This window comes from Megalobrama amblycephala, linkage group LG13, assembly GCF_018812025.1.
Source record: "Megalobrama amblycephala isolate DHTTF-2021 linkage group LG13, ASM1881202v1, whole genome shotgun sequence".
NCBI classification, from domain to species: domain Eukaryota; kingdom Metazoa; phylum Chordata; class Actinopteri; order Cypriniformes; family Xenocyprididae; genus Megalobrama; species Megalobrama amblycephala.
This window is the reverse complement of record NC_063056.1, coordinates 4,452,444-4,475,114: the sequence shown is the minus strand read 5'-3', so window position 1 is coordinate 4,475,114 and position 22,671 is coordinate 4,452,444. Positions and strand designations below refer to the sequence as shown.

The window sequence follows — 22,671 nt, the reverse complement described above, 5'->3', positions numbered from 1 at the left end:
GAATTGAAAGAGCGTAAAGGCCCATTCACACCAAGAATGATAACTTTAAAGTTATCTATAATAATAATTATATTAGCATCCACACCAATGGATGATAACATTATGTGTACTGAATAATAAGCACAAGCTGCAGTTATGTTGTCTGCCGCTTTAAATACTTGAGCTCTTTTAATCTTTTTATTGGCTGGAAAAATTCTGAAAGTCATTCCAAAGATATCATTCCCTCGTTATTGATATAGTTGTGGTGTGGACTTAGAATAAGAATGATTATTGAAACTTTATAGTTATCTTTATCTTCCCTGATATGAACAGGCCTTAACCCTATTGTTTTTATTGGTGTTTTTTTCTTCTTCTTCTTCTTGTGCCACTGCTGTTTGAAGGAAAGTTGTGACATTTGGCACAGTGATTGAGGAAGGTCTAAAAAGTACCTACATTTAAGTAAAAGAGTTAAACTCTATAGCACACCATCTGCTCAAAATTCATTTTTGTTTATCAATATTATTCTTAGGCCTTTGGGTCTTGGAACATATTTATATATCCCTCTGGTTCTTAGAATTAACCGTAGAATTAACCCATTAGTTTGTATCCTCCCCATTATTTTGGTTGCCATCTTGGATTTCTACCAAAAAACACCAACACCACCAAAATTTGGCTTAGATAATCTCGGCAATAAGCCACAAAAAACTAACCAAACAGACTGAAATGAAACACCACCATTTTCTGAAGGTACCTGAAAAATTTTAGGGAATTCCTACTAACAATATTTTCACCCAAAGTCACGTACCTACCTGACCTGCTTAAAAAATAGAAGTTATGGTAAATATAGATTTAACTTGTCAACTTTCTGTTCTAATAGTGACCAGAACATTTTACACAGTGAAAGAAAGCTCAAAACATTTAGGATATTGTCTTATTTACGGGGTGGATCATACCACACAGTTGAGTACCTCTGGTCTGGTTGACAGTAAACTCTAGTTCATCCTTGTTACAGTCAAAGAATTCAATGTCATAATAGTCCCCCGAAGCTATGGTGACTGTGTCCATTACATCTGAATCAAGTTTTAACACACAGAGGGACTTGGGATCCTTTTTCATCACACGTATTTGTAGCATTTCATTCTCAGGCAGTTTCCTTTTGCATTGCCCTGCAACAGTGACAAGAATAAGAAAAAAATAGATATCAAATAAACATATTAAATACATAAGGCATAATGAACAATGAGCCAGTCATTGCCATTGGCAGTCATGCAAAATAAAAGTTCATCATCAGAGTGATCAAAAGACTTTATTATGAGAAAAGAGACGGTGGAGTGACAAGGAACACTGAACTCATCCAGTCCTGTTCAACCTGTCTGTGTGTTATCCCAATTATTACACATCCACTTAATAAATAGATAAATAATTACACATGAATTATATGTAAAAACATGAATTATTGTTTTAAGTTAAAATTACTTGTGGTTGACCATCAAGATTTTTCAAAGGTAAATATAGATATCTAGAAGACCGTGTGGCTGCAGGGCTGTCACGGTTCATGGGTTCACTTACTCGCCCTCGTGTGGTTGTGGTGTGTGTTGCACTGAGTGAGTGATTGTGTGGGCGTCACCCACCTGTCTGATTGTGATGTGCTGCCAGCCGTGTCTTGTTCAGTGTTTGCTATTTAATGTGTGTGTCTACATGGTGTCTTTGTCAGTTCGTTGCAGGCTGTCCCGCTGTCGTGTTTCTGTGTTTCACCTCCTGTTATCCTGGGGTTCTGGATCTCCGTCTTGTGCCCGCATCTGGGTTGGATTATTCCTTGGCTTCTGATACCCATTGTAGCCCTGCGCCACCCGAATCATCTGTTTCAACACATCACGGCGTCAGCTCGTCTTTGTGACTGCAACGACTGTCCTGTTTGGAGTGAAGTTATTGTACAGCGTATTCTGTCAATAAATCCTGTTTTACTTGCACTTGGATCCTCTCTCTGTGTTCATTTCCTGACAGAACGAACTGACCAAGATGGATCCAGCAAGGTCGTCGGATCTTCAGGAGTATTTGAGCAGGAGTGCTCAACGGATGGATCAGCAGGACGAGCAGGTGATTGCCACTGCTCGCGCCGTGCAAACGTTGGTGGCGCAGGTGGCCGAGCTCTGGACCCAGGTACAACATCTTTCATCTCCCACTGCGCCAGCCCCACCGCCCGTTCCCCACTCATCGACCAGCACGCCACAAGAGCCTCGTATTCCTGCACCAGAGAGGTATGGTGGAGAACCTGATGCTTGTAGAGCTTTTCTGTCTAAATGCTCTATTTATTTCTCTCTGCAACCTAACACGTTCTCTTCTGAGGAGTCTAAAGTCGCATTAGTGATGACGTTATTGACGGGACGAGCGGCATTATGGGGAACGGCAGTGTGGGAGAACGATCATCCTTGCTGCTCCTCGTTCCAGTCCCTGTCGCAGGAGATGAGGCGAGTGTTCGACCGTTCGGTGGCGGGACGGGAGGCTGCTCGCAAGCTCGCGGACCTGCGGCAGAGAGTTCGACCTGTTTCCGACTACGCCATTGAGTTCCACACCCTGGCAGCGGAGTGTAAGTGGAACGAGGAGGCGCAGTGGGATGTGTTCCTGCATGGGCTGGCCGACCGTGTGCAGCAGGAGATCTATTCACTGGATTTACCTCCCACTCTTAACGGACTGATTGAGCTTGCGCTGCGAGTGGATGGCCGTTTGCACGAACGCGCTGAACGCAGGAAGCCTGTGGCGCGTCTCGAAGAACTGGATGCTGCAGGGGTCAGCGGTGAGCACACGGTCGGTCCCCCGTTCGATCACGAGCCCATGCAGGTGGGGAGAGCTCGGCTCTCCCGGGAGGAGAGGACACACCGGAAGGAGAAAGGACTCTGTCTGTACTGTGGTGGAGCTGGACACTTTCTTAAGGACTGCCCGGTAAAAGGCAAAAGTCCGGCAGTAGGACCGAGGTTACTGTCGGGCGGTCTAGCCTTGGATAAATCCTCGTCTGCGACGCTCCTCCCGGTGAGACTGCAATGGGTATCCATGGACTTTGAGCTGGCCACTCGGTTGCACATTCCCATTCGCCCGTTGGATCACGCCATATCTGTTGTTGCCCTCAACGGACAGAAACTACCCACCAACACACACGCCACGGAACCCCTCACTGCCATAATTTCCGGTAACCACACTGAACTATTGTCATTTTACCTCTCCAGATCCGTTCACCATCCTATCGTCCTGGGACATCCGTGGCTGGTGAAGCACAAGCCCAGGATTGAGTGGGGCCAGGGATCCGTGGTGGAGTGGAGCCAACACTGTCATGCGTCTTGTTTGTTGTCTGCTTGTTCGTCTGTGTCTCGTTCTGTGTTGCAGGAGGAGTCGGTGAACCTGTCAAACGTGCCCCAGGAGTACCATGACCTGAAGGAAGTGTTCAGTAAGTCCCGGGTTGCTTCTCTTCCTCCGCATCGTCCCTATGACTGTGCTATAGATTTAGTTCCAGGGTCTTCTCCGCCCAAAGGCAAGTTATATTCACTTTCTAATCCGGAAAGGGAGGTCATGGAGAAATATATTTCTGATTCTCTGGCAGCTGGGATCATCCGCCCTTCTTCATCTCCCGCGGGGGCAGGTTTTTTTTTCGTGGGTAAGAAGGATGGCTCTCTGCGGCCGTGCATTGATTACAGAGGACTGAACAACATCACGGTAAAGAATACTTATCCTTTGCCGTTGATGTCTTCTGCCTTTGAGCGGCTGCAGGGCGCGTCTCTGTTCACGAAATTGGACCTGCGCAACGCTTATCATTTGGTCCGCATCAGGGAGGGGGATGAATGGAAGACGGCTTTTAACACCCCTAGAGGGCACTTTGAATACTTGGTTATGCCGTTCGGCCTTTCCAACTCGCCCGCCGTCTTCCAAGCACTCGTCAATGACGTGTTGAGAGATATGGTCGATCAGTTCATATATGTCTACCTGGATGACATATTGATTTTTTCTTCTTCTCTCCAGGAACACGTGCAACACGTCAGGCGAGTGCTCCAAAGGCTGTTAGAGAATGGGCTTTTTGTCAAGGCGGAGAAGTGCGTTTTTCATGCACAGTCTGTTCCATTTTTGGGGTACATCGTATCGTCCGAGGGGGTGCGCATGGATCCTGACAAGGTTAAGGCTGTGGTGGATTGGCCAATTCCAGATTCCCGCAAGGTCCTGCAGAGGTTTCTGGGCTTTGCCAATTTTTACCGGCGTTTTATTCGCAATTTCAGCCAATTAGCCGCTCCTCTGACTGCCTTAAAGGTCCCATTCTTCGTGATCCCATGTTTCCAACTTTAGTTAGTGTGTAATGTTGTTGTTAGAGTATAAATAAAATCTGTAAAATTTTAAAGCTCAAAGTTCAATGCCAAGCGAGATATTTTATTTAACAGAAATAGCCTACAATGAACGGCCTGTTTGGACTACATCCCTCTACTTCCTTCTTTAATGACGTCACTAAAACTGTGTTTTGACTAACCTCCGCCCACAGGAATACACAAAAAAGGGGGCGTGGTCTTGTTGCGCTCCCACGGAGAAGAGCAAGAGTTGCGTTTGTAAAGTGTGTTTGTCGCCATGTCGTCGAAACGCTGTTATTTTCATCCCGCAGTCCAATCACCTTTGTTTGGCCTTCCCAGGGACGCTGTACTTAGAAATCAGTGGTTACAATTTGTTTAACTCGGTTCCCGAAAATTATAATCCACATGTTAAACTATGTGCAGCACATTTTACTGAGGACAGCTTCCTCAATCTCAGTCAGTTTAATGCCGGATTCGCACAAAGATTATTTTTGAAAGATGGAGCAGTTCCCTCTTTGTCTGGAGAAGGCGTTGTTTGTGGACCACAACCGGTAAGTGCATTTTATTATTTACGTTGGTGCGTTTAACAGTTTCTGTAACTTATCACACAAAGGGCAACGCTGTTTAGCTTTGTTAACTAGATGGCAATTGAAACTTATCCGACCAAAACTTTTAAAAAGTGTAGTAATTCAACCGGACACCATCGATTGTTGGTGTTTGTTATGATCAGTTTAAATTATTTGTTGATTATATCTGTTGTTTACTGTTTAACCACATGCTGGTTTAGCTGCAGCCACGCGAATCATTGTTCTATGTTTAGGCCTATGTAACGTTACCTACTGTAAATAAACAGCTTACCATTGTGACACATCCTGTAAAAGACGTGTTTGCACAGGTTCTACTCGATCCTCTTCATCTATGTTCTCCGGGTCTGATTCCGGCTCAAATTGATAGGGTAAAATTAAAGACATGTTTACAATAACACTGAGCGCGTGCATCTCCCCGTTATGGTAAGAGGCGTGACCTTTCCGGGCAAGGAGCGCTAAGCTGCTGTCGAATCACAACACAGGAACCGCTGGCACAATCAGAACTCGTTACGTATTTCTGAAGGAGGGACTTCATAGAACAAGGAAGTCATCAGCCCGTTTTTATGACAGTGGAAACAGCGGTATACAGATAAGTAAATTATGTGAAAAATACTGTGTTTTTTTACACGCGAAACATGAACACATGTTATATTGCACACTATAAACACAATCAAAGCTTCAAAAAAACACGAAGAACGGGACCTTTAACCTCCCCCGCAACGGCGTTCAGGTGGTCGGATGCAGCTGAGGCTGCATTCTCCAACCTCAAAAGCCACTTCGTTCCGGCTCCCATTCTTGTCGCCCCTGATCCTTCACGTCAGTTTGTGGTGGAGGTTGATGCGTCAGAGGTGGGGGTAGGTGCAGTTCTATCTCAGCGCTCCGCAGCGGACGATAAGGTGCATCCTTGCGCGTTCTTTTCACATCGTTTAACTGCTGCCGAACGTAATTACGACATTGGTAACGGGAGCTGCTGGCGGTCAAATTAGCTTTGGAAGAGTGGCGTCACTGGTTGGAGGGTTCGGGGGTACCTTTCATCGTCTGGACTGATCATAAGAACCTTGAGTATATTAGATCCACTAAACGACTTAACTCTAGGCAGGCTCGGTGGGCTCTTTTTTTCGGTCGTTTTGATTTTTCCCTATCTTACCGTCCCGGGTCCAAAAACATCAAGCCCGATGCACTTCCTCGCGTTTTTGATCGCTCCGAGCGCCCGTCCACTCCCGAGTGTATTCTTCCTGAGAGACTCATTGTCTCTTCACTCACATGGGAGGTCGAGTCGAAGGTCCGCACGGCCTTAGAAGGGGTAACGCCTCCGCCTGGGTGCCCACCGAGTCGGTTATTTGTGCCAGAGGGGTTGCGTTCAGACGTTATCCGATGGGCCATGATTCCAATCTGGCTTGTCATCCAGGGGTTAGTCGCACCAACTTTTTGGTCAAACAATGATTTTGGTGGCCCTGCATGGCTCGCGATGTTCACAATTTTGTTTTGGCTTGCTCTGTCTGCGCTCGTGGTAAGACTTCTAATCGTCCCCCTGAGGGACTCCTTCAGCCGCTGTCTGTCCCTTCGAGACCCTGGTCCCACATAGCGCTAGATTTCGTCACAGGCCTCCCTCCTTCACAGGGCAATACAGTGATTTTGACCGTAGTGGACCGGTTCTCGAAGGCGGCGCATTTCATCCCCTTGCCCAAATTACCCACTGCCAAGGAGACAGCGGTTACTGTCATTAATCACGTCTTCCGTATCCATGGCCACCCGGTAGACGTGGTTTCTGACAGGGGATCCCAATTTACCTCCAAATTCTGGAAGGAGTTTTGTCGTTTACTGGGGGCGACGGTTAGTTTGTCATCTGGGTTCCATCCCCAGACGAACGGGCAAGCTGAGAGAGCCAACCAGGATTTGGAGAGAATGTTGCGATGTCGGGTTGCTCCGAATCCTTCCTCCTGGAGTCAGCAGCTTCCTTGGGTGGAGTACACGCACAATTCGTTACCAGTGTCGGCTACGGGCCTGTCGCCTTTTCAGTGTAGTCTAGGTTACCAGCCACCTGCCTTTCCCAGTCTGGAATCCGAAGTCGCGGTCCCCTCCGCTCACGCCTTCGTCCAGAGGTGTCGTCACACGTGGAGAAGAGCCCGAGAGACTCTCCTTCAGGTGGGGGCGCACACCAAGGCCCAGGCCGATATATCCCGTATACGTCGTTGGTCAAAAAGTGTGGCTTTATTCCAAGAACATTCTGCTCCACTCCGTGAGTAACAAATTAGCACCCAAATTCATTGGCCCGTTCACGGTCACCAAGATTCTTAGCCCGGTGACTGTCCGCCTCAAATTACCACCAGCGTACAGCAGAATTCATTCCGTCTTTCACGTTTCCAAGATTAAACCCGTTTTTCATTCTAACATTAATCCGCCAGCCCCGGTTCCTCCCCCGCCGCGACTCGTAGATGGGGAACCTGCTTATTCGGTCCGTCGCATTTTGGACGCTAGGCGAAGGGGACGCGGATTCCAGTACTTGGTGGACTGGGAAGGTTACGGTCCGGAGGAGAGGAGTTGGGTTCCTGCCAGGGACATCCTGGATCACTCTCTTATTGATGAATATCGTCAACAGGTAGGCTCTCCTGGGAGCGCCAGGAGGCGCTCGTAGGAGAGGGGGTACTGTCACGGTTCATGGGTTCACTTACTCGCCCTCGTGTGGTTGTGGTGTGTGTTGCACTGAGTGAGTGATTGTGTGGGCGTCACCCACCTGTCTGATTGTGATGTGCTGCCAGCCGTGTCTTGTTCAGTGTTTGCTATTTAATGTGTGTGTCTACATGGTGTCTTTGTCAGTTCGTTGCAGGCTGTCCCGCTGTCGTGTTTCTGTGTTTCACCTCCTGTTATCCTGGGGTTCTGGATCTTCATCTTGTGCCCGCGTCTGGGTTGGATTATTCCTTGGCTTCTGATACCCATTGTAGCCCTGCGCCACCCGATTCATCTGTTTCAACACATCACGGCGTCAGCTCGTCTTTGTGACTGCAACGACTGTCCTGTTTGGAGTGAAGTTATTGTACAGCGTATTCTGTCAATAAATCCTGTTTTACTTGCACTTGGATCCTCTCTCTGTGTTCATTTCCTGATAAGGGCAATTTATTGGTGATACAGTATAACAAAATTCACTGATAGCAAACAAGGTACAAAAAAACCTGCTGAAAAGAGAACTTGTTTTACAAAGAATTTTTCAGAATTACCCAAAATAAGAAAAAGATGGTCTACTATCCAATGAGAAAGCTTAGGACAATTAGGATCTGACAAACTAGGTAGGGTAAACATTCCTGTTATTTAATTTAATAAGCAATAAGCTGGTGTGTGGTGGGAGTTTTGGTGCAATATGGCTGCCCCCCCTACCCCCCCTACCCTAGATATTGTCTTTTAAAGTTATGGCAGTTTAATGCCTATAAAAATGACCAGTTTGGACTACAACAAGCTTCTTCCCAGGTTGGTGACATCATAAACCCTGCAAAACACGTCCCCGGGAACACGCAACAAAGTGGGCGAGGCCATGTCGCATGACATAATGGAAGCTGAATTGTGTACACTAGATGTGAGAAAAGATAATATAACTCATTATAATCGATGCTATTTTCTACACTGGATGCAGCGCTGAAGACAGCTTCCACAATCTACACGAGTTCAATGCTGGATTTGCACAAAGGCTTTTACTGAAAGAAGCAGTTCCCACTTTAAAAGCAGAAGCTGCTGTTTATCGGCCCCAAACTGTAAGTACGTTTTATTGTTTGTACATGTCTTTGAAATGTATTATGTTGCTATTTTTTGGTTTCATCAAGGACATAAACAAAGACCAATGCATTTTTGCTTCGCTAGCCAGTTAGCTAAATTCTATTGCATACTTCAACAAACGCCAACAAACATCAACAAACTTCTATGTTCACAGTTGTTCATGCTATAAATTAAACGCTACTTTTACAAAAATGCTACTACTGAGTCATGTATTCGGCTACAGTAAAGCTTTAATCAGGATAATACAGTATATTGAAAGCTAACAAAAAGCAATATCTAAACACTTTGACACAAATAAAAAATGAAATACCATTCATAAACATCCTTTAAAAGCCGCGATTGGAGAGGTTCTGCTTGACCCTCTTCATCTGGGTTTGATTTGGGCTCAATTTGATACAGCAATATAGACGCCATTATTTACATTTCCATATTTACAAGCATATGTAACAACTAATGGTAAGGGGCGTGACGTTTCCGGATGCTTCAGCGAATCACAATACACTGGGCCAGCTAACCAATCTGAGCACATTGTGTATTTTTGAGGGAGTGGTTTCATAGAACCAGGAAATCAAACGAGCCGTTCAAATGACAATGGACACAGAGGTGTAGAATAAAGGTAAATATATGAAAAATGCGGCTTTTTTAAAAAAACGAATCATTAAGACATGTTAAACTGCGCCTCAAAAACACAATCAAGCCTAAAAAAAAACAACTGAACCACCCCATTAAGCGAAAACCACTTTGGTGGGTAAAGAATATACCATTTATATCAGTACTGAATGAATGAGGCGTTTTACTTGTGTGAAGTAAGGTCATACAAAACTGGTATGTTCAATGAACGATGAGGCTAGTACTAATGTGACTGAAATTAATCCTACTATGGAACAATTGCATATGCATTATTTGCATCAGTAAATAATGAAGGTGGAAAAAAAATCACAGTGATGGGATTGATCAGAAAACTGAAATGCCTTCTCTCTCTAAAGATGGTGAGAGTGCCAGTGAGCCTGCAATGAACAAATAATTTGATGATGTAGTACATACTTTCGTGAATACCATTGTAAGTATGAATGATAGTACAGTGCGTGATGAAGTAGAGAGCGCTGATGCTGATCCTGGTGAAATCAGTGAATTGGAGTGACCTGTAGAGAGTGCCGAGCTTGTGAAGCCTGGTAGTGAGTCAATAGATTCACAGGCATCAGAACTCAAGTCTGTCACAGGGTGATGCTGGTATGCTGATAGAAGGGATCAAAGTTCAGTCTATGGATTCTGACACTGACACTTCTGATATAGCAGAAAATCTTACTAATGCAAATTCTCAGTGAGGTTCTGCAGAGAATTGTCAATCTTAAATTAAAGCATCTCTATTATACAGTTTGCCAAATAAATGATTTTCTTGATAGTAGTGAAGACTAAGACTCGAAAAATACTTCCCAGATTTACAGCTTTCTATTGATTCATGTACTTTGGCTATGAGAAAAGCAACACTAGAGGAGCTTGATAAACCTAAATGCTACAGGCTCAAAAAACACATGAGTACTGTTAAAAAAAACATTAAAAGCTTGTTTTAAGGAATATCTATGGGGTCATACTTGTCAGTATATTTTTCTGGGATTTTTGATACCCTAGCATTATTTTTTTCCATGACATTTATAAATATTGGATCTTTTAACATCAATGGATGTCGGGTAATAACAAAGAGACTTGCTGTTTAATTATTTACAATTAAAGAAAGCAGACATTATTTTGCTTCAAGAGACTCATTCTAACTTACAAAATCAGACACAGTGGATTTGTAATTGGAAAGAGAAGTATTTTAATGAGCCACAGGACTAATCTTAGTGCTGGTGTTGCTATACTTTTTTTTTCTGCATGTATCTCTAATCAACCAATGTCTCATGTTTGAGACAATACCTGGTCGACTTTTAAGAGCAGATGTTATGGTTGAACAAATAAGGTTATCTTTTTTTAATGTATATGCTTGCTCCAAGTGTTGGACAAGAACGTAAGATTTTTTTTTTTTTTTTTTTTTTTTTCATGCATTTTTTTCAAAGTCTCATGCTTTGTTACAGTGCCCACAGGATAATGTTGTTGATGCTTTGTTACAGTGCCCACAGGATAATGTTGTGGTAGAAGGATGTGATTTTAACTGCACTGTAAACCCTGATCTAGATGTTCTGATCTTGTTTTCACATGTGTCTCGTTCTGTGCTGTGTATTTAAGCTGTGCTCTTTCCCTGTATCTTTGCTTGGTTATTGTGGTTTCCTAAGCCAGTTGCTGCCGTAAGTTTGCTCTTGTTCTAAAGATGTTTTCTCCTGTGCCTTTTGGAGTATTTTCCTGAGTTTGTTTTTTTATTTTTTTCCAGAGTTTTTGTTTGGAGATCATTGATTCTCATTTTAGACTTTTTGCTTCCTTTTGGACTAGATACTCTTCTGTTTTTGTGACTGCATTGAAGTAAGGGATTATTGTACCCTGTTTCTATTTTTTAATAAACTCTTTGGAAGCAACCTAAAAGAGCATCTGACTATTGGGTTCATCTCCTGCCTGTGGCTCAGTGGTGGATAATTAGACTTTCACACCAGAGACCCAAGTTCAAGTCCTGGTCCTGACAGAATAACCAAGCCACATAATGAACCCAGAGATGCCTAATTCTCAAGAACTTCTTGTCACAGTGGCTCAGCATGAATCCACAGTTCAATGCCACGAGACAGCTCTAGCTCAGCAGGAGACTTTGATGGCTAAACACTCACAGGTGTTGAATGATCTCATGACTTCTATCCGTCAGTTTTTTTTTAACGGCTGCCTTCCACTTCAGCTACTGCTTCTACTGCTGCCTCTGTACCTCTCCCAGATTCTCAAATGCCCTCTCCTTTGGCTGAACCTCACCTACCTCCCCCGCAATGTTTCTCGGGTGATCCCAGAGAATGCTATGGGTTCCTGACTCAATGCTCTCTCACGTTTGAACTGCAACCATCTTCCTTCCCCTCAGATCAGGGCCAAGATTTCATATGTTATTACCCTCCTTTCCAGTAAGGCCCTCTCCTGGGCAACAGCTGTCTGGAAGGCGCAGGCGCCCTTCTGTTCAAGTTACACTATGTTTGTAGAGGAGTTCAAACGAGTCTTTGACCACCTTCTCAGCGGCTGGCAAGCCTCTAAGAAACTTCTCACCCTCCAACAAAATAATGGCAGTGCCACTGAATATGCCATACAGTTTCAGACAATGGCAGCGGGTAGTGGCTGGAATGACGAGTCCCTCATGGTTTGTTTCCTGAACGGCCTATCTGAGGCGATCAAGGATGATCTGGCTACCAGAGAACCTGCCCGTGATCTTGTGACTATTATCGATCAAGCAATCCAGCTGGATAATCACTTGAGAGACAGAAACCTGAACCGTCCTTCTGTTTCCACCCTGTTTGCCAGCCCTATTCCTGTTCAAATGCTACCAGTGCCCTGAGAATGATTGTTGATTGTATGGTTATTTTCGTTCCACCTGTCCAGAGCTCTCGGGAAATGCCCAATCCCACACAGTCAAGGAAGGACTGTGACAGGAGTCACACACACTACTTCACCTTCCAACTCTGGATTGTTCCTTCCCATCACACTCACTTGGGAAGACCAAAACCACATACTCCATGCCTTGAATGATTCTGGTGCGGCCGGGAACTTCATGGATATTTCCCTTGCCAAAAGTCTCCAGATCCCCATTAATTCCCTTCCTGCTCCCATAACTGTGACAGCCTTGGATGGAAGACCGTTAGCTCCTGGGAAAATAACCCACCTCACTATCTAATACAGTCTCCAGAGTTTCCTGTTATCCTTGGTTACCCCTGGCTCCTCCAGCATTACCCGCACTTTGACTGGTCCACTGGCGCAGTCCTCAGTTGGGGTTCCACTTGTCAGACTACATGCTTGGTCCAGAACTCCCCTGATCCTGATCTCGAGTCTCAGGAACCCCTAGATCTGTCTCAAGTCCCTACTCAGTACCACCACTTCAAGGAAGTGTTCAGCAAAAGGAAGGCCACTTCCTTACCTCCTCATCGCCCCTACGACTGCACCATTGAGCTACTCCCTGGAACCTGTCCCCCCAGAGGTTGTATATTCTCACTGTCCTCCCCTGAACGCACTGCTATGGACAAATACATCAATGAATCCCTTGCGGCAGGGATCATCTGCCTATCCACTTCCCCTGCTGGAGCTGGGTTATTCTTTGCTGGTAAGAAGGATGGCAGACCTCGGCCATGTATTGACTACAGGGGACTCAATAAGATTGCTCTTCCTTGCCACTAATGGCCACTGCCTTTGAAATCCTTCAAGAAGCTTCCATCTTCACTAAGCTTGATTTACGCAATGCCTACCATCTTGTGCGCATCAGACAAGGAGACGAATGGAAGACCACCTTCAACACGCCCACTGGACATTACGAATACTTAGTCATGCCTTTCGGTCTCACTAATGCTCCTGCAGTGTTTTACGCTCTCATTAATGGCGTTCTCAGAGACATGCTCAACCACTTTGTGTTTGTCTACTTAGATGATATCCTCATCTTCTCAAGTTCCCTCCAAGATCATGTGAAACACGTCAGCAAGGTTCTTGGATGCCTTCTTGACAACCATTTCTATGTCAAACCTGAGAAATGCGAGTTTCATGTGACTCAGGTCCAGTTTCTGGGGTTCATCATCAAGCCTGGCCAGATACAAATGGACCCTCAAAAAGTTCAAGCAGTTGTGGATTGGCCCTCCCCCTCATTGGTAAAGGAAGTACAGTTTCCTCGGCTTTGCAAATTTTTATCTTAAGTTCATCCTGAACTTCAGTTCTGTAGCAGCTCTTTTATCTGCTCTCACCAAGGGGAACACAGCTGGCTTTTATTGAAGACCTGAAGCAGAGTTGGCCTTTAACAAACTCAAATGCAGTTTTACCTCTGCACCTATTCTTATTCTCCCGAACCCCGAGATTCCCTTTGTCGTGGAGGTTGATGCTTCAGATGTAGGAGTTGGAGCTGTGCTGTCCCAAAGGGGTGAGGACAACAAGCTGCACCCTTGGGCATTCCCTTCCCACCGCCTTACACCGACTGAGAGGAACTATCATGTGGAGGATCGAGAGTTACTGGCAGTTAAGATAGCGCTTGAAGAGTAGAGGCATTGGCTTGAAGGGGCCAAACACCCATTCCAAGTGTTTATGGACCACAAGAACCTTTAGTACATTCAGCAAGCTAAGCAACTTAACCCCCGCCAGGCACATTGGTCCTTATTCGGTTGAAGAATAAGGACCAATGTGGCTGGCGGGGGTTGAGGATGTCACAACATTTGTAAATGCCTGTCCCACGTGCAACCAAAGTAAAGCCTCTCACCGTTCACCCCAGGGGCTCTCACCCCACCCTCTCTCAATACCACATAGACCTTGGTCTCATCTTTCCATGGATTTTATCACTGAATTTTTTGACTGGATACTCTTCTGTTTTTGTGACTGCATTGAAGTAAGGGATTATTGCACCCTGCTTCTATTTTTTAATAAACTCTTTGGAAGCAACCTAAAAGAGCGTCTGACTATTGGGTTAATCTCCTGACTGTGGCTCAGTGGTGGATAATTAGACTTTCACACCAGAGACCTTTGGAAGCCTCTTCTTTGTCAGCAGTGTTGGTGTGACTGCACTTTAAAGCAGCAGCTGCAAGCTTATACAGAGCTCTCAACTGCTGTTTTCACAGCAAGTCTATTGTTTATCTGGACAAGGTTTGCGATCTGGGCTGGGTTTCTCTATGTGTGCTGATTGTAGGTTACCAGTGTGAACCTACAATCGCACCGTGGCTGTTCCTGTGGCTGTTCCGTGGCTGTTCCTGTTCCACTTTACAAAGAGTGAGTCTTTCTAAAAGAGCTTACAGACAGACACTGCATCTTTTTCAATATGTCATTCCGTCCATGCATTACTGTATGCAGTCATTCCCTGGCCCCTGCTAACAGTCACAATGGTCACTCGGACCTGGTTACCAGAACTGATGCTCCTCATGACAGCACCTCCTTGACCCATTCCTCTGAGGAAGGACCTTCTGACTCAGAGACGGGGCAGCCTATTTCACCTGCTTCCGGACCTCTGGAAACTTCATGTCTGGTCCCTGGATGGGATGCGGAGGTTCTAGGTGATCTACCCCAGTCGGTTGTAGACACCATCACTTCTGAAAGAGCTCCTTCTACGAGGAATCTCTATGCTCTGAAGTGGAAGCTGTTCATTGAGTGGTGTACCCCTCACGTGAGGACCCCCGATCATGTTCGATCAGGTCAGTGCTTTCCTTCCTGCAAGAAGGGTTGGAGCGAAGGCTGCCTTCCTCCACCCTTTAAGTGTATGTTGCCGCCATTGCTGCACATCATGATACAGTTGATGGTAAGTCTCTAGGGAAGCATGACCTGATCTCAGGTTCCTGAGGGGGGCGAGGAGACTGAATCCGCCTCGCCCTCCCTCTATACCCTCTTGGGTATGCCCTCTTGGACTTGTCCCTGGTACTTACAGCTCTCTGGGGACCTCCCTTTGAGCCTTTGCAGTCAGTTGAGTTAAAAGCGCTGCCCTTAAAACAGTACTCCTGGTTGCATTGGGAGTAGGGGACCTGCACGCATTTTTGGTTGACAAATCAGACCCAGATATGTGCCCAAGGTTCCTACCACTCCCTTTAGAGACCAGGCAGTGAACCTGCAAGTGCTGCCCTCGGAGGAGGCAGACCCAGCCCTAGCTTTGCTCTGTCACATCCACGCTTTGCGCCTGTACATGGACAGAACGCAAAGCTTCAGGACCTCAGACCAGCTCTTCATCTGTCACGGAGTCCAGCAGAAGGTAAAAGGCTGTCTCCAAGCAGAGGATGGCCCACTGGATAGTGGACACAATCGCCTTGGCTTATCAATCCCAAGGCATGCCTTACTTGCTCGGGTTGAGAGCTCACTCCACTAGAGGAGTTGCTTCTTCCTGGGCGCTGGCGCACAGCGCCTCGCTGACAGATATATGTAGAGCTGCTGGCTGGGTGCCCCCCAACACATTTGTTAGATTCTATAGCCTTCATGTAGAACCGGTTGCTTCCCAGGTACTCGCCCTCAGTGGCCAGTAGGGTGAAGACACATTCTATGTGTTGGCTTGCAACGCCACTCCCGCCCCCTGGGCTGGATACGTGCATCCATTGCTACAGCGAGTTTCCCATCTGGCAAACCCTGTTGAGTTCCCCTGCCACCCCCAGCAGCTTGGACATTGTGGAGTGTCTGATGCTAGGCCAAGCACTCGTTAACTCGCCTGTGCTTGGCTGGGTGCCATATGTTGTGACCCCTACAGCAGTCCCATATGTGTATTTGTCCATGGTAACTTCCCTATGGTGAGCCCGTGTCTTTCCCTTGGCAGAGTCCACTCTGCCGTCCCTGCCAGTTGTGCCTCCCCTAGTGCGGCTGAAGCCATCTCAGGGACTTCCAAATGCGCACTGCCCATGGCCAGTCCATATGTGTATTAGGGATACATGGTATACCGGTACTGGAAAAATACCGGTATATATTTTATTTCAAATGGTACAATATTATGATTTTGCTCATTTTGGTATATGCTGCTGTTCTGAAGTTCACTGCTAGGTGGCAGTGTGCTACCCAAACTGACGCGAAACTGGCAAATGTGACAACATAGAGGAATAAAATGGATAAAGCAGTTGAATCTCACTCAACACGCCTAAAACAAATTAATTATATGAGCAGTAGACACATAATTTGAAATTACTTTGCTTGTAAAAATGATGAAAAACCATTAAACTTTGCCAAGCATCTGTCACTTGCTCATCCTGACTTACAAGATGAGATTGACAGGTCAGTGCGTCATTCAAATGATCTAATTTAGACATTAAATCAACGCACGTCAATTACATAAGATCATATTGTTAAGATAATGTAGCGCCCCCGTATCAGTGAACTTATGGGGGAAGCCTAACCTGAGTTCTTTTAAGATCTAATATTCACTTAAATGTTAATTATTAGAATAAGGGCAAAGGATTAAACAGGTTGCTGGTATTTCTGAATAAACCCACAGTAGTAAATGGAAATGAAATAATAATTGCAACAACAATTAAACAAAATAAGATAATAAACACAAGAATATGATTTGGTAAACAATCAAAAGATGATTGGCAGTGGCAGTTAACTCCTACTTAAACTAGCAGCCAGCAAAAATCCAATAGTCAAATAATTAACCCTCTGGAGTCTGAGGCTGATTTGGGGCTTAAAGAAGTTTTGACATGCCCTGACATTTGTGCTTTTTTCAGTTGTTCATAAACATATAAATGACAAAAGTGTCATTACACTGTATTCAGCACAAACTAGGCTACCATAATATGTGAGGAACATGTATGTACATGTTTGTATTTTTGAAGGAATAACGTTTATGCGTGGTTATTGAAAAAACAAAAAAATTAAGCCACTGAAATAAGGCCAAAAATATATATTAAATCTGTGTTTACAAGACTTCTGGGTATTGGAGGTTGTAGGCTAGAGTTTTTGCTTCAAAATTATGTAAAAATTATAATGCCTACTTGTTCATATAACACAATATATTGATTTAGTTTTTCTAAGACACTTTTTGTCAAGAAACACAGTATGCGTGGAGGCGTGAATCATCATGAATAATGGATCATTTACACCTGAGAAGACAAAAGAATCGCATAAAGAACCTCTAATGGTGCTGCATAATAATGAGGCCTTTCAGTCAGGTAGGCTGTGAAAAAAAACCTCTGTAATCATGTCTCAGCTCAATTTAAAATAATGGTATTCTATTATATTCTTTAAAATATAATGTATTTCTGTGATGCAAAGAGTCTGACTATAGGTTTTTAGTTTAAAAGCATGCACATTTGGAGAAATATTGATGGATTCTCATATGTTTATGTCAATTTTCTATACAGATTTTATTCTATACAGAGTTTATTCTATATTCATTGTTATCACTATGAGCGCTGGTGTTTTTAATTCATACTTGCAGCCGGAGGGCGCTCTGTACACCTTTAGTCCACAAATTATTTTAAAGAAGAAGAGGACATTTCAGGAATGGTGTTTTCAATTCATACTTGCAACCGGAGGGCGCTCTCTGTGCACGTTTAGTCTACAAATTATTCTAAAGAAGAAGAGGACATATCAGGAACTAACGGCATGTCTTCCAAAGGTTGTTAACCATGGCTTTTACATACAGATAAACACTTTTCAAGACAATAAATACACGATTGAGACGATGAATGCCTGTATTGACTCATAATTTGCCTCTGAATAGCGCTGGCTCCGTGGGCGTGGCCGCATTAGCGGATAATGAGCTGAAACACGGACTTCTGACGTGTGTCTCTTTTCATACAGATTACATAAACACAGAATTTTTGTTTTCGATTTGACTTGCAGGATTTAAAACCTGACATTTTAACGTTTCTTTTGACAAAAGTCTAATTTTTTTGTCATTAGTATTCACTAAGTTACAGTTCATTTTCAAAGAACTATCAGATTGGACTTTGTTCAGAGGGAGACGAGAGATCATGCATCATTTTAGTTTTCTTTATTTTGCAAAAAGCACAACATAAAACATGCTATAAACATACAAGTCAAGTGTTTTAAATAATCTTCTGTGATGTGATGTGGCTTCGGATCAAAAATCAGACAGAAATTGTGCTATTCTGCACAATGAGAAAAGCTATCTCGATTAGCATTGCATTATAAATATAATCTACTTTTATGAATACCTGACATGGCATGAAGAATGTCAGAGTTCTGTCACTTCTGTTGTAGTGCATTCTTGGTTTTGTGACAGAGCTCTGACACTCCCGTATTCTCTTGTCTTTGTTCTTGTGTTTATGTTTGGTGTGAGCACATGGCTTGTCTTGTGTTTCCTTGTGCCATGTGCTCACCTGTCTATTGTCTGGACCCCGCCCATCTTGTTATCTGTTCTTTGGTTAATTTGCCCCACCTGTTCCACATCATTACCTGCCTTGTTTGTTCCCTACTTATTCTCCTTGTGTTTGCAGTCCTGTGTTGGTTTGTTGTTGTACTTTGGATGTTCTCGTGTGCGTGTTCACTCGGTCAAGTCAAGTCAAGTCAAGTCTTGCCGTTTTTTATGTGTTCCCCTTGGGGTAGTTTTGGTTTGTGTTTTGTTTTTTCTTAATAAAAGCCCATCATCTGCACCTTTTGAGTCCTCACTCTTTCCCACCAACCACAGACTGTGACAAAGAACACAGATAAACCACATATCGTCACAATCGTGTATTTATTACTTTCAAAAGTGTTGATTTGCATGTAATATTCATGATTATAGCATAGGATTATATAGCATAGCATAGAGATGTCTGGAAGACTGTTAGTTCCTGGAAGGTCACATGATCCCTCTCCTTCATCATGTGTCATTTGTGGACTAAGTGTGCACAGAGCGCCCTGTGACTGCAGGTATGAGTTGAAAACACAGTAGATCAGTGTATACAGCGTTAATATGATGACAATGGGGCATTTTGGGTAAACATTGAATAAATATTACTCCTCTGTATAGAAAATTTACATAAATGTATGAGAATCCATCAATATTTCTCCAAATGTGCATGCTTTTAATCTAAAAGCCCTGGGGGATGTTATTTTGTCGAGTTTTTTCATGACGATCAGAAGTTTTTTCTCAGTGGCTGAGGCTGATGCTCATATTTCAATGAAAAGGTAACGACTCAGTTTTTCATATTCATAACTCCCGACGTATATTAACAAATGACAGTCACTATACGATGTTGAGAGTAAAATAAAGATTAAAAATTGAAGCTCGAGTCTTAGATCTTTTTATGATGTATAGTTTGTCAAGGTAATTACGTTACATTTAACAGTAAATTTGATCTAATTTAAACAAAGAAGCTTAGGTGCGTTGGCGTACCGGTGACGGTTAACAGGTTAAACAGTATACCTGGTTAAAAACTAACTCAAATTCTTTGAGTTGACCGATATTACGTTGGTAAGAGTAATAGTGGTAGGTTTTATAACAGCTTAATAGTACCATCTTTTCTATCTGACCACCACTATATCTCTGTGGCTGTTTTTCTCCTGTCTTCTAAAATCTATAAATCACACTGGCACTTTAACAATACATTACAACAGGATCACTCTTTTATTCACTCTTTTAACCTTTTCTGGCAATCTTGAAGAGAGGAGAGATGTAGTTTTGCTTTATTAAAGGGGACCTATTATGCCCATTTTTACAAGATGTAATTTAAGTGTCAGGTGTCCCCAGAATGTGTCTGTGAAGTTTCAGTGTAAAATACCTCACAGATCATTTATAATTCCATGTTGTAAATACCTATTTCTGACTACAGTCAAGAACAGGCTGTATTTGTGCATGTGCCTTTAAATGCAAATGAGCTGTTGTGCCCCGCCCCTTCTCTATGATCACAGTTTCTGCCTCAATCGGATTCTCTGCCAAATATTAGCAAGACATCTACTTAGTTTTGATTATCGCAATCACTCTCACAGATAGCATAGTTCTTCTTTCATCATTAAAGTTTATTATTTCCATGCATTTTAAATCTATATCAGTTTAAACATCTAATGGATCGTTTTCTGAGCGCACTTATCTGATATGCACACACACAGACAGCTGGCAAGAGTAACTTATCTTTAACATTTTTTGTTTTGTTTAAACTGTCAAATATACACAAGGTTCTGTCAAAAACACACACAGTTCACATAAACACAGTCAGTTATGTCTGAACGTAAATAGCAGGCAACGTTACAAAAATCGTATGTGTATATTAGATCTGTGGTGCATTCTCTTCAAAAATAAAACTAATCTACTGCGTTCAGCGGCTCAGATGACAGTAAATGAAGACTGTTATGTTCACTCTTACATCCAACAACAAAACCTCTCAATTACTTACCAGACATTATTGTTGCTACAGCTGCTAATGCACAGAGAAAATGAGGGTACAAATTATGATAATGCAAGACTGTCAGTCAGCGGTCGTGGGCGGGGCCTGTGGCAAATGTGACGTCACATTAGTACCATGGCTGAAAACAGGGCGTTGGGAGACACTGCTTATGATTTATGGGGATTAAATAAAAAGGAGTAATTGGATTTTTATAACTATAGGGTGGTTACGTACACACACTGCCAACACACATTTATTTCTAAACACCATGCAAAAGTGAATTTTGCATAATAAGTCAGTGGTGGGACAGGGACAAAGTGCATATTAAGTTGTTTTGCAAACAATATACTGCCCATAACACCAGAACTCTCAAAGAAAAAATGTCAGTAGAAGAAGACATTCTGAGACAAAGTAGCCATGGTGACTCTGCTGATTCAATTGACAGAAAAAAAAATCCTTCCAAAGACATTTTTGGAGAAGCAAGGAAAACAGCCCTTTTAAGGACCACATATTCTAAGCTAAATGAAATGGATGCTTCCTCTGCTTTCTTCTTTGGTCTTAAAAAAAAACAAAAAAAATCATGAGATCCAAAGTACTTTCATAAACTGAATTACCACAAGGTGGTGTGACAAGTGACCAGCAGGAAATCGTCTTGGTTACACGTGTAACCCCCGTTCTCTGAAGGGGCAAACGGAGAAGTCTCATCGAAGAGAACTGAAGAATTGGGATCTTGCTAGAGACATCAATCTACTTCAAGTGTAACTAAAACGAGCCAATGCACATTGGCATGCAATAATTGCATCAGCTGCGCTGTCCCGTACTGCAGGTTATAAATGAGCAGCAGGTGCAAGCGCATATCAGAAAGCAGATCCTTCCTCAGAGGAATCGGCCAAGGAGGGGCTGTCGCGAGGAGCATCAGTTCTGGGAACCAGGTCCGGTTGGGCTAATAGGGTGCAACTAGCAAGACCTGCTCCTTTTCCTCCCTGACCTTGCACAGTGTCTGTGTGAGAAGACTCACTGGGGGAAACACATATTTGCAGTTCCCCCCGTGAGGTGGAGTTAGGGGAATGTTGCATAGCAATTGCCCGCTCCACGGGGGAGATATGCGTGTAACCTCTGTCCCACCATCAAGGGTGGTGAGAATGAAGGAAACTCTCAGTCCGTTTCTGGCAGTAAAAGGTGCCATCCAAGACCTAGTGAGCTCCTCATGCACCTCCGGAAAGAAAGGAACCACGGTGTGGTGCTGAGAACCAGCACAGGCTCCCCTGTGAAACCAATCGTCCACCCACGAGGGTTTGAGACACGGTGGAGGGTTCCAGCTCTCAGTGGCCCGGGAAAGCATAGCCATCATCTCTGGGTCTGACTCGGGCAATGATACCACACCCGAAGTGGGCAGCACAGCCGAATCCTCATCCCCAGAGAGAGGACTCACCCTCCGATGCAGCGATCAACATCTGATCATCTGGCAGAGCACCAAAGGATACAGCTGGTGCAGACCCAAAAAGGTGGCCAAGACCATTCCTGAGGCAACTCTACTGGCGGTGGAGCGGAGGAGTGAGGGGGCCTAGGGGGTTGGTTGGCCTTCAGTGTAACCCTCAGGTCAACCAAGCTACTGCCCAAAGTAGCACCTCTTGGAGGATTAGATCGAGGGAGAGACAAGGAGACTCCGATACTTTTGAGGTATTGGAGTCTGGATCGCAACTCCTCAATGGTCATCTTCCCACAGTGGGTGGATAACTCATCCACAAAAGCTGACATCTCGTGCCTCATGCCCATACACATGATGAAGCCAGGAAACGACCGCATCCAGAAACGCACTGGCAGAATGTCATATTCAAAAAGACACAAACTCACACCTGTGTTGCTCTTTTAGAGAACTTCCTCTCTTTCTTAGTGCTGAAGTACACAGGGAGATGGCTGCTGCCACACAGACAGGGAAAAAGTGCAATCTTGCCGTGTGCTCTCACTCTCTTTGAAGTGGTCTTACCAGCTGTGAAAACAGCTTTTAATTTCAGCTCTCTGTTCAAAAATGAAAGTAGAAAAAAAGAGGCTCAACCACACTGCGTTCTGTCTCCAACACAAACAGAAAGAAGCTTCTTATCGTGAAAAAAACTCAAAAAAAAAAAAAAAAAAAACACCATA

The 22,671-nt window shown here is 44.0% G+C and overlaps 1 protein-coding gene across 1 annotated transcript in view; it reads right to left on the bottom strand.

Annotated features, from left to right (window-relative positions):
• Nucleotides 1–22,671, bottom strand: part of LOC125243593 (CUB domain-containing protein 1-like) — a 69,242-nt gene that overhangs the window by 3,317 nt on the left and 43,254 nt on the right. The window contains exon 5 of the mRNA XM_048153364.1: nt 948–1,145. Coding sequence (XP_048009321.1) covers nt 948–1,145 — 198 coding nt within the window. The remainder of the gene's footprint in view (nt 1–947; nt 1,146–22,671) is intronic.